General features: G+C 44.4%; 1 protein-coding gene across 1 annotated transcript; it reads left to right on the top strand.

Moving 5' to 3' along the window:
• Nucleotides 1–1,234: 1,234 nt before the first annotated feature.
• Nucleotides 1,235–2,723, top strand: NKX2-4 (NK2 homeobox 4; the record flags this gene model as incomplete). Its single annotated transcript, XM_081949898.1, has 2 exons — nucleotides 1,235–1,622; nucleotides 2,020–2,723. Exons 1-2 carry the CDS (start codon nucleotides 1,238–1,240, stop codon nucleotides 2,721–2,723), a joined length of 1,089 nt encoding a protein of 362 aa, XP_081806024.1. The 5' UTR covers nucleotides 1,235–1,237.
• Nucleotides 2,724–11,685: the final 8,962 nt, after the last annotated feature.

Genomic DNA, 11,685 nt, shown 5'->3' with positions numbered 1-11,685 from the left:
TCTTTTCACTTAGAAACTTCAATAGTTGAGGACGTCTTTAGGGACAGGTAGCCCTCTCTTAAGGATAAGGCCAGAACAAAGCCTGTGTATTACCATGGGATTTCCTCCCAAACGGTATCAGCATCACGAAGCTCTGGGATCAACTCTGTCGTAGACAGGAAGCAATATTACTCTTTGGCAGGATTCCCGTGGTGACAGTCTTGCTCGCTGCCCGGGAGCTGCCCGGGAGACTCTTGTCTTTATCCTGTTATTCTGTCGCCAATGTCATCCTTCGGTTTCCCGAGGCCGTGTCCGCATTCTTGGGTCTTCTTGGGCGCCGTGCAGTTACTGTATCCCAGTTCGAAGTTTTCCAGATGTGTGGAACGGCAGTTCCCATCGTGCCGAGGCCCCTGGAGCGGAAGAGTCTCACGTACTATTAAAACACTCTTTTACCTACCTTCCCCGCTTTTCAGACTGCTTACTTCTTCAAAAGAAGTTGGGATGGTTCCCCATCTTGTAGTCAACTAATTCAAGCAAGTCCTTGTAGTTCAGCACACTACACCCTTTACTGCCACGTTGTACTAGGAAGCCCAAAGGAGTGATTCACCCTCTTAATGGAGACACCGCTGGCCTTCCAGATCAGAGTGGCCAAGGCTTCAGGATATTCTGTTGGATACCCTCTTAAGTATCTCCCACCGGTGCGGGAACGGTGAAAGAAAGAAACCCTTCCAGTCGGGAGCCCGACCTCGCTGGGGAGGGGGGGGAGAAAGGCTCTTTGGCAACACTCGCCAATGGGGAGGGAGCCCACCAGCCCGCCCACCCCCGCCACACCCACCCCCGCCACACCTTGTTGGACTGTCCTCCCGGCGCGGAGCGCAGGAATGAAGAGCTATTGTGAGGGGCTCTTCCAATCTTCTCATACTTTGAGAATGGAGATTCGGGGAACCCCTCCCTTGCTGGAGAGGGCGCCAGGCAAAGGATCCAGGACTGAGACAGAGTGGGGAGGGGGCTGGCGGCTGGGGGCAGCGTTGTGGCTCCGCCCCCGTGGTATCTGTCGTAAACCTGGCGCCGCCGGTCTAAAATAAACGCTAGCTAGAGAGAAAGGGAAGGGAGGGCTGGCGCGACGCCCCCCTTTCTCTTCCTCCTCCCCCTGCCGGGTTCCCGCGCGGCGGCGGCGCTCAACCCCCCTTTTCTCTGGACTCAACAGCAGCGTCCGCCGGGCGATCAGGAAGGGAGCCCAGGGGCTGCCCGGCGAGCCATGTCGCTCAGCCCCAAGCACACGACTCCTTTTTCCGTCTCCGACATCCTGAGTCCCATGGACGAGACTTACAAGAAGTTCGGCGCCATGGAGGGTAGCCTGGGTGTACCTTTGGGCGTGGGAGTGGGCGCCACCGCCTACCGCCAGACCTCAAGTTCAGCCCTCCCGTCCCAGCAGCAGCATCCCATGGCAGGCCACAATACTGCCGCCTACCACCCCATGGCCCACGCGGGGGTCTCGCAGTTCGCTCACGGTTCGGTGGCCGGCTATTGCAACGGCGGGCTGGGCAACGTGGGCGACCTGGCGTCCTATCCAGACAGCGTGCGCAGCAGCACAGCAGCCTCCGGCTGGTATGGAGCCAACCCGGATCCCCGATACCCCACGAGTAAGCGGGGAGGGGCGACAGAGGGAGGGACTGGATCAGCTGGGGGGATTCTCTTTGCCGGGGGTGGGTGGAGGTGTGTGCTCTGAAGGGCGTCCCATATGAAGCCCTCTTTGGGATAGTGTTTTTCCTCAAGTGTCTTTTTCCCAGAGAAAATCCCGAGTTTGGGGGCCAATTGTAGTGGGAAAAAGAAGAATTGTTGGATGTGTTCAGAGAATCCCAGGGCCGAGAGGTGAGGAAAAGAGGGTCCTCTTCTGTCTTAGAGAGGAACCGCTAATATTAAAGTTATTTTAAAATACCACCGGTAATTATGACCGCTGGTTTCTGTCTTCAGGGTCGCCCCTTCCCTGCTTCTTGGCCTTGGAGATAACTTCTTTTAACTTGTGCCCCGTGTGCTCAGTTTCCAGGCTGATGGGGCCCTCCGGGGCCATGAACATGGCCGGCATGGGAACTCTGTCAGGAATCGCGGAGGCTGCCAAATCCATGGCCCCCGGTCTTCACGCCGCTCCGCGGAGGAAAAGGAGGGTGCTTTTTTCGCAGGCGCAGGTCTATGAACTAGAGAGGCGCTTCAAGCAGCAGAAGTATCTTTCGGCGCCCGAGAGGGAGCACCTCGCCAGCCTAATCCATCTCACTCCCACCCAGGTAAAGATCTGGTTCCAGAACCACCGCTACAAGATGAAGCGGCAAGCCAAAGACAAGGCGGCTCAACAGCTGCAACAGCAACAGCCACCGGAGGGACCTGGCCTGTGCCAGCCGCCGGCCCCAACACAAGCGGCATCTCCGAGACGCGTGGCGGTGCCCGTCTTGGTCAAGGACGGCAAGCCCTGTCCGCACAGCGCAGCCGCCTCCGCTGCCGGCCAAGCCGCCGCCGGCCAAGCTTCCGGGGCCGGTGGCAGCAGCGGGGCAGGCGGGAGCGCTGCTCAGCACCAGCACCCGCAAACGCAAGGGACCTCGCTGGGGCAAGCCCCGGACCTGGAGGAGATGTCTCCCAGCCCCCCTTCCTTGCACGGTCAAGTGAGCTCTCTGGCACAGATGGAGGCGGCTGCTGTCGATTATAGTGGCGGCCTGGTCAATGCCAGCTTGCTCTACGGGCGGACGTGGTAATAAGCCCTCCTCCCCAGCGAATCGTCGAGGTGCATCTTCTTCCTTCTAGTATGGCGTCCTGGATCGACAGCTCCCCTGGCTTCTTTCCTTCCCCTTCGGGGTTCAACCTCGGCAGGGAATCTTCCCTGCTAAATTGGGCATTGCAGAGGAAAAAGGGCCTTTCTCCCGCACCAGTCCTCCCGCTCACCCTCAGCTGCTCTGGCCACCCGAAGCCAGTAGACACGGCGACCCACACGGTGCCTTCGATGGCCAAGTGTAAAAAACAAAACAAAACAGGTGGGGAACGTTGTTAGGTGCTCTGTACAGTAGGTCCCTCTCCACAGCTTCAGGGAAGGGGGAAAGGCCCCATTTCCTCCGAGACAATTCCCGAAGTGGAGAGGGTATCTCCAGATGTTGGTTGGAGCAAGGTTTCCCTGCGCACCTAGCTGAGAAAGGCAACTAAACAAGATCAACAACCGCCTCCTGAAGTGCAGCTTACTTCTGGTGAATCAAACCGAACTACAAATAATGCTAATAATAATTTTATCTGGGAACCCCTTAAGTGCAATCTCATTATTACTGATTGAGAGCTGATTGAATTGTAACTCGAGGTCGACTGGCGAACATTATCCGCCATTTTCACAAAAGAGAAGGGGCGACATTCGCAGAGAGGAGAAGGGAGGGGAGGAGACCTACTTGTATCGTTGCACCCGGTAATGATTTTTTTTTAAAAAAGCGTTGAATCTCGGGTTCATATTTAAGAGAGGAAAAAATAACAAAGATTTATTGTTAACTATTATCTAGTAGGGATTCGGTTGTATGACTGGCAAACATCAACTGTAATGCAAACTACAATCCATTCCAATAAAAGGCAAATTGGCTAATAACGAAGATGAAATCGTCCTTAGCAAAAATAATGTTGCCTCCCTGTGGATTTCTTATCAAAGGTTCAATGTGGCAAGGAGTTTTCCTGCAGAAGGAGCTAAGAAAGAGCACGGACAAACTTCGCGAAAGGGCGCACCTACCTCTAATCGTTTTAATCTTTAATGCTTGTAAAAATGATTGAATTGCTAAGTGGTTTCTTAATCGAAGGAAAAGATAGTGTTGACAAGGTGCAGAATCAGTAAAAAAAAATCTTTGAATTATTTAGCTGGAGGTGTAGAAAACATATCAAGAAAAAAGAAGGAATTAGCCAAAATGCAATCTGTGAGAGGCTGAAGAGGAAACGGAAAACACTTTTGCACGAGTTTTTCTCAGACTGCACTCCTAACAGATTCTATGAGTATAAAGTACTATACCCCGAAAAGCTCAAATTGTGACAATAGTTGGGCTGCTATCTTATACTCATTTTATAGGATAAATGAATCCAGGAAGGTTACGTTGGGGTAGTTAGGAAGACTGCTTTTTCGGAAAGGCTGTTTAAAACCCCTTAAACGCAAGCAGTCTCAATTATGTGCAAGATTACAGCCACATCGCACCTTGATCTGGCCCCGAGCGACGCTTTTACAAAATATTGTCAGTCATTACATATATATTATTGTTTATTTGCTTACATTTTAAAAAAGAAATGAAGGTATTTTCTAATCCAGTTTCTATGATTGATTTAGTTTTAATTGTCACACAATTGGTGAATAATATTTTTTGTTTGATCCGGAACAACCCAACAATATTTTTCTCCTAGGGGAGCTGCAATTCCATTTGTTTTGAGATGTATATTTTAATACATGAAAAAAGATTTGGCTGATCACTTTGACCACCTTGAAAGGAATACAAATTGAGTAAAGTCTGAATCAGAATCTACTCATGATTTACAATAGTTAGGAAAGCAATTGGTGGAATTCATGCAAATATTAGGAATAACAAAAAAACTTAAACATTTTTAAACAAGAAATTTTCTTATGGAAACTTCAATTAAGGGAGACACCAAAGATCAGAATTTCCCCCATTCCGTGAAAATCTCGGTTTCAGGTGTATGGCGGCAGCCTATAATTCTTTAATATTCCAGTTTGCAAATCCTAATAGAACCATAGTCCAAAGCATTTTTGTTTCTGATTCAAATAGTTTTTTTTTTTCTAGGTTAAGTCATTCAGCATAGGAACTTAAAGAAAACAACTGCAGAGCTGTTGTCCAGCTCCCATTCATTTCAAGTAAGTGAAGGAAAAATTCCCTTTGGAATGTGCAAAAGACAAGGCTAGAGGATGCGGGTGAGAGGTTTGATGAGACCTTGATTCAGATGAGCAAAAAGTCGGGGATAAATATTTTCGTTCAGAGTAGTAATATTTACTTTCGATTATGCAGACAGCAGGAACCAGTTCCACTGCTATAACTTAGAAGTGGCCAGTGCACACCACCAAAATTTCAGATACATTTGTCTTATATTTTGTTTTAAGTTTCTAAATAAAAGTATATGAGATAACATTCGTCTGAGAGGAAGTTTCATTGTATTAAATGAGGTTTAACTTTGGAGTGTATATGCTTAGAATTTCACTTAAAATAGTGGATTTTAAAATATCATTCGCTGGATTGTGTCTTTTTGAAGGATTTTGGATTGTTAACCTATTCAGAAGTAAAAGCAATGGATCACAGCAGAACTTCATTTCTTGTAATCATTCCCAGAATCGTGTAAAACTCAGGTTTGGGAACTAGTACAATTAATGGGAATTTGTAGTAGGACCAAATTATTCTAAGCTGAACTAATTTTATTGCAAAAGTTTAGAGTCTACACACAAAAGTGATCAAATGCCTTATATACTTCAACATCTTGGAACACCGAATATCAATTCAGGAGGAATACTTTTTATAGAATTGCACTGGATTATACACTTTGAGGTTTGTTTGAAACAAATACAGGGCTGCACTATTATCTGAGTAAAACTTTCTTTGAAAAAATACTTGCTTACAAAGCCCAGGCATCAGTTCGAAATAGCTTTAGTCTATAATTCCAAGCACTTCTAGAAGACTGGTTGGATTTAGTGGAATTTATTTCTGAGTAACCATGCTAAGATTGTAATCTAAATTTAATCCTCTATTTCTATATATTCCGGAGGTACCCTTACTGGGTGCAACAGCATCTCTTTTGAATAGACACATGTAGGATTGTGCTGTAGTCCAATTATCTTTTTCCATTGCCCTTTTGTTATTGTATTTATTATGTTGAATAAATGATGGACAAAACATAGTTTAGCTATTTACTTAAGAACACCATTGTATTTTCTTGTGTAGTAAGAAAGTCGCTCACTTTCTTTGGACCAACTTAGCTACCTAAGTTATGTATTAAAGATGTAAGGTCTCTCCCCCCCCCCTCTTTTTCTAACTATACTTTTCTTTAATATTAAAGAATAAAGACTATTAGAGGAGGAGAGAGAAGACTGTAGGGGGAAAGAAACAGCAGGGAATACATGCAAAATAGTAAATATACAGGACCTGGGACTGTAGGGAACAGATTATTTGAACCATTAACTTCAAGACAGAAATTTGCAGAATTTATGTTAACTGCTTATTTGCCTACTTTTATGTGACTGCTTTGTACTATAATGCGCATTTGCCAAGAACTAAGTTCCTTGGAGATAGTTACTCCTGAGTAAGCATGAGATTGCAGCATGGATTTAATTCCTAAATATGGCTGAGTTGGCTTCAAACTCAATTCTTTGTAGAACTAATTTGTAAATACTGTAACGGGGGAATTAGATTGGGCTACATATGAATCTGGGAGCCTGTTCCTTAGCATTTTATCAAGTCGGATTCAAATGGTTTCCTTGGCAAAAACAGGGGAGAAGATTGTCTCTTCTCTCCTGTTTTCGCCAAAGGAAACAATCTGAATTAGCGCTCTGGTAAGGGAATGTTGCTAAAATGGTTCGAAGAGGAGTCCCATTGAACCTAATAATAGAACAGGTGAGAATATACATTTCAGCAGACCAAAGCTTGGAACAAGCCCCCCACCCTCTCCATTCAGAAGAGACCTAAACTTAGGAAGGTGCCAGGTTTTCAAAATTGCAAGATTTTCTCTGAAAGGAGTACTGTAGCTAGCTCATTCACCCAATTTTATTTACATAGGCAGGCCGAAAATCATTGGAAAGAAGAATTTGCTTGGCAAGAATGAGGTGCAGGTGGGCTAGGGCTGCAGGGCTCGGTGAACATTTGAGCAGCAAAATTTTACAGCAGACAATAGAGTTTGAATGCTTTGAAGGTATTACTTCAAGTAGAAATTCTTTTCGAGGCTTTTCCCATTTCAAGAACTTGAAGGAATGGAGATGTCGAATAATTTTCTGGTGCCTAATATATTGGTAGACTCCAAGCCACAAAAAAAGCATCTTAATTCCTACGGTTTTTTAAAAAAAAGAATATCAGAACAAGAAGCTAGATGGAAAGGTGAGAAAATGGCGAAACTGAGTGATACTTTTAAAAACAAAATCTTACTAAGAAACTATTTTGTTCAAAGCTAAGTTTATCCAAAATGAATAAAAAGTATTAAAGTAGCCCCACAACAGCTTTACAGTTTACGTGGGGGCTAAAGGTCTAATTTTAATCCTAGTCGTTTCGTACATTTTACACCACCACCACCACCACCACCCCAAAAAACCCCGGAAGGCTTCTTAATGCCCAAGACGTGGATGCTGGATTGAGAGAGAGAGAGAGCTGTTTTGCGCAAATACCTCATTTCAGCAGACCGATATATGCTATATCCCCGCCAATTTAACTACGTATCTCAAATCGATGAAGCCCAGAGACAGAGTTAACTCCGCACTAGAACCGAAGTCCCGTCGCTTATACTGGCAGTTAGGCTGCCAGTACTGAAATTAGTGGCCTCCACGCCTTTCTGTGCGAGCAAGCAAGCAAGCAAGCGAAACCTGGATAGCTACCTCCCCTAAGCATTTCTTCCTAATTTGCTTTCAAACTTAAAGGTTCTTCTAATGAAAAGCAAAGCTGGCCCGTTGCGGAGAGCCGCGAGCACTTCTCCTTCTCACGAAGCCCAGGGAAAAGCTTTCCACCCATTCAGCTGCAGCATTTTTTCAGAGCGTTTGAAAGAAAGGGTTTTCTCCGGCAATTAGTGCTCGCCAGGCTTTTAAGGCGAAGACAAGCCGGGCAGCCTTCGCGGAGCTCATTATCTGAAGAGGGGAATAAGTGTCTTTGGAGCGGCCCGGCGAGGAAGGGGTCTCAAGTGGGAACAAAGAACCTCCCAAAGTTCCTCTGCGGCGATGGACGCAAGTCCGCTGCAACTCTTGGGGCCACAGCGCGCGGGGGATGGGTGGGGAGACGAGACTCCCACAGGAGGAGGCGGCAGCCTTGTTTATGGGAAGACCTCGATGGCCGCCCAGACACTCAAGGACTGTCAGCTCCGTCAGCAAAGAGGCCCTGGAGGCAGAAAGGAGGCGGACCCCCCGCCTCCATAGTTGGGCCTCTTCCCTTGCAAGCGATCTCGGTCGGGGGGGGGGGAGGCTGCTGGGCCAATCGCGGCGGCGGGAAGCAGAAAGCGCGCATCTTTGGAAGTGATCGGTTTTGGCGGGAAGGCCCTGTCTCCTTTGGATCGCAAATCAGGGTGTTAAGGAAGAACAGCGATGCGGCCTAGAGCCCATCCTGAGCCCGAAAGCGGCCAGACTGAAGACGGGAACGTAGGTTTACCCCTGGCAAAAGCCATTTCTGGGTGAATGATTATTTGGAAAGCCCACAGCTAAAGGGTAACTCGTCTTAAGGCGCATTCTTCCCGGAGGGGCGCGGCTGGTTGCTGCTTTCCATCGATCGCACGTGTATAGCAAACTGTTTGCTGCCATAGCATCTTGAAATAGTCCATTCACGACATATTTAGTCCCATAATTTGTACTATTCACGTAGCCTCTCTGAATGAGAGTAACTAAAGATGGGGGACTTCGGTTCTTAGTTTATATGTGAATGCAAACATTTACTTGTTAGTCCAACTACATAAATGAGTATTATAGATGCATGCAGAAGTCTTAGGCTCAATATTTTCATTATTGCAATATGCTATGATTTGACTTACAATTCTCTTAAAGCTTTAGGACAGAACACAAATTCTACTGGATCTTAATCCTTGTTTGCACAATGCACAGGTCTCCTAGAGTCTGTCTCTTAAAATCTGCTCCTTCATGTTTCCTGGGACGAAATTCCAGATCAAAGAGGTTCCTTGCACTTTGAAACACTTCTTTATAGGCATCTCTCTCCTAGACAACCGTGTAGGTTGGCAACAAGAAAGTAAATAGTTGATGCCAAGTCCTGTGAATTGCTATCAACCTGCATTTTTTTTGGCAAGAGCCTTTGGCAACTTGTGCTGTTTTCACTTCATCCTCTACTCCCTAGCCTTCACTGTAAACATTCCAACTTTAGACTTCCATGTTGTCTAAAAGGATCTCTTATTCCAGAACGGTGGAGATTAGTACAATTATTTGTACACAATGGCCAGGACTCTTAATAGCAAAAGTGAAGTGCTTATGTTATCTCAAAAATAGGAAAAACACAGAATATAAAAAGGGTCAGTGATTGTTGGAACAGTGAAGGAAATGTTTGTTCACCTAGGTAAAATCCATTTTTCTTAAGAACATAAATGTGTTTAGGATGCCTGTCCTGGGGATTTATCTGCCCATGGCAGCATTCCATACTTTGAATCCCTTTTTTTCCAGTGTTAACTTTTCAGTGAAAGTTCCCAACTAACATTTAGGGTCTTTTTACTGGGTTATTTTATAACATTATCCAATAAAGATGTAAACTGTTTTGACATTTGTACAAGTGAGAATTGGTGAATATTTGAATTCAGCCCTGCTTCTATTATTCTGATTCAACCAATAAGTACAATTTTAGAAATGTTGCCATTTTTATTGGCTCATATCTTCCATGGCGTGTGTAAATATGCTATCCTGTAATAAGTGCTGAAGATAGTAAACACTGATTGTGCATATAAGTGCTTAGGTCTCTACTCAAAGTAAGCAACATGTTAGTCCAGAAATTAGCATATAATCACCTATGTATTTCACCCCTTTTCATCTCATGACAATATTAGTTTCTAGAGCAAGTATCTGCATTCCTAAGCACTTCAGTAGAACTATATATACATCTTCTCTGCTTCTCTTCCACAACTGCAATCAGTTCTTTGTTGTTAAGGAAAATGTTAGTTAAGAGAATGAGAGAGAGAAAGAGATGCTGTGAAGATTGCTGATTGCTGTCTCATTCAGGTAAATATAAAATTTTCTTGTGCAGCTATGCCAGCATTATTCTCAATTCTGGCATGCACTGACAGGAACAGAAATTTGATTTAAGTGTGTGCATTAGTCAGAAATTGATTTTCTTTTTACTATTGACAAATTTGCAAATATTTCTTGAGGCAGTTGCTAATCAAAGAGTGGCTGTAGTTGTTTTCAAATATCAAAAATTATTCCTACAGATGAATACTATTCCAATATTACAAATGTGTCAGCAATTCCTATAACACAGAATGACAATTTAATTCTAGTTCCATCCTAAATACATTTAAACTCTTAAATCAGGCAAGCAAGGGGAATGATGGAATCTAGAGATGCTAGAATGGAATTATTTTGTCTGAATATATTTCTTCTCAGCCCATTTTCTATATACAGTTTTTAAAAAATCAGTAAAATTTATTGTATCATCCTGTAAAATTATAAGAATTGAACCAAGGCCATTAAGTCCCAGGAGTAGAGTTCAATTTGAAAGAACTCTACCCCTTTAAGCTTAGAAAAATATGAAGCATTTTTAAAATAAGGAGTTCCTTACCATTTTTGTTGGAACCTGGGTTAAAACTCTTCATTTTTAAATTAAATCTGTGCTAAGGTCTAGAAGGCAAAGTGCGTATTCATCATTCAATTTCTCAATAGCTAATTTAGATGACTATCTCAAAATATATCAAAGTATACTGCACTTGGAAGTAACACCACAGTGCTCTCTTAATCCTGGACGTTTGACAGCTCATTTATAGGTACAGGGAAAAACTATTGAAAGAGAATATACAAATAAGCCCAAATATGCAATTTCTTCTAAATTTTAACAGTTTTAAACTGCAACTTACCATATTTTTCGGAGTATAAGACGCACCTTTTTTCCTCAAAAAAGAGGCTGAAAATCTGGGAGTGTCTTATACGTTGAATACAGCATTTTTTGCCTCCTGAAGCCCCGCCACCTTCACCAAAATGGCCGTGCATAGCCTTATGAAGGCTTTCAGAGAACTCCTGGGGGCTGGGGAGGGCAGAAATAAGCAAAAATGGGCCGTTTTTTGCCTCCCCAACAGCACTTTATAAGCCTCCAAAAGGCTGTGCATGTAATTTTTTGGACAAAAAACAGGCCCGTTTTCGTGAAAAATAGCCTGTTTTTTGCTCTTCCCCCCCCCCACTTCCCCAGGAGCACTCTGCAAGCTCCCCCCCAGACTATTCATGCCTTTTATTTGAAAAAAATGGGCCCATTTTCGCGAAAAATGGCTGTTTTTTGGAGGTTTGCTGAGTGCAAAACTCCCCCCCCCTTTGGAAAGCTCTTTAACTGATGAGAATTACATTGATCAAGTGCTGTGCCAACAGAAACAAAGTTTCCTTCTCCAGCACATGGATAAATACACCTGGAAACATCTACCTACCTACCTACCTACCTGTCTCTCCCTACCTACCTACTGTATTTCTCTTTCTCTCCCTCTACCTACCTACCTACACACTCTCTCTCCCTATCTATCTACTGTATTTCTCTCTCTCTATCCCTCTATTATCGACCTACCTACTATCTCTCCCTATCTACTGTATTTATTTCTCTCTCTATCCCTCTACCTACCTACCTACCTACCTACACCCACTCTCTCCCTATCTATCTATATTTCTCTCTCTCTATCCCTCTCCCTACTTATCTACACACTCTCTCTCCCTACCTACCTACTGTATTTCTCTCTCTATATATATATTTCTCTCTATCCCTTTACCTACCTACCTACCTACCTACCTACCTACCTACCTACCTACCTACCGTATTTCTCTTTCTT

The sequence above is a fragment of the Natrix helvetica genome (assembly GCF_964273705.1).
Source record: "Natrix helvetica genome assembly, chromosome: 4".
In the NCBI taxonomy this organism is placed as follows: Eukaryota; Metazoa; Chordata; class Lepidosauria; order Squamata; family Natricidae; genus Natrix; species Natrix helvetica.
This window is presented reverse-complemented; position numbering and strand designations above follow the sequence as displayed.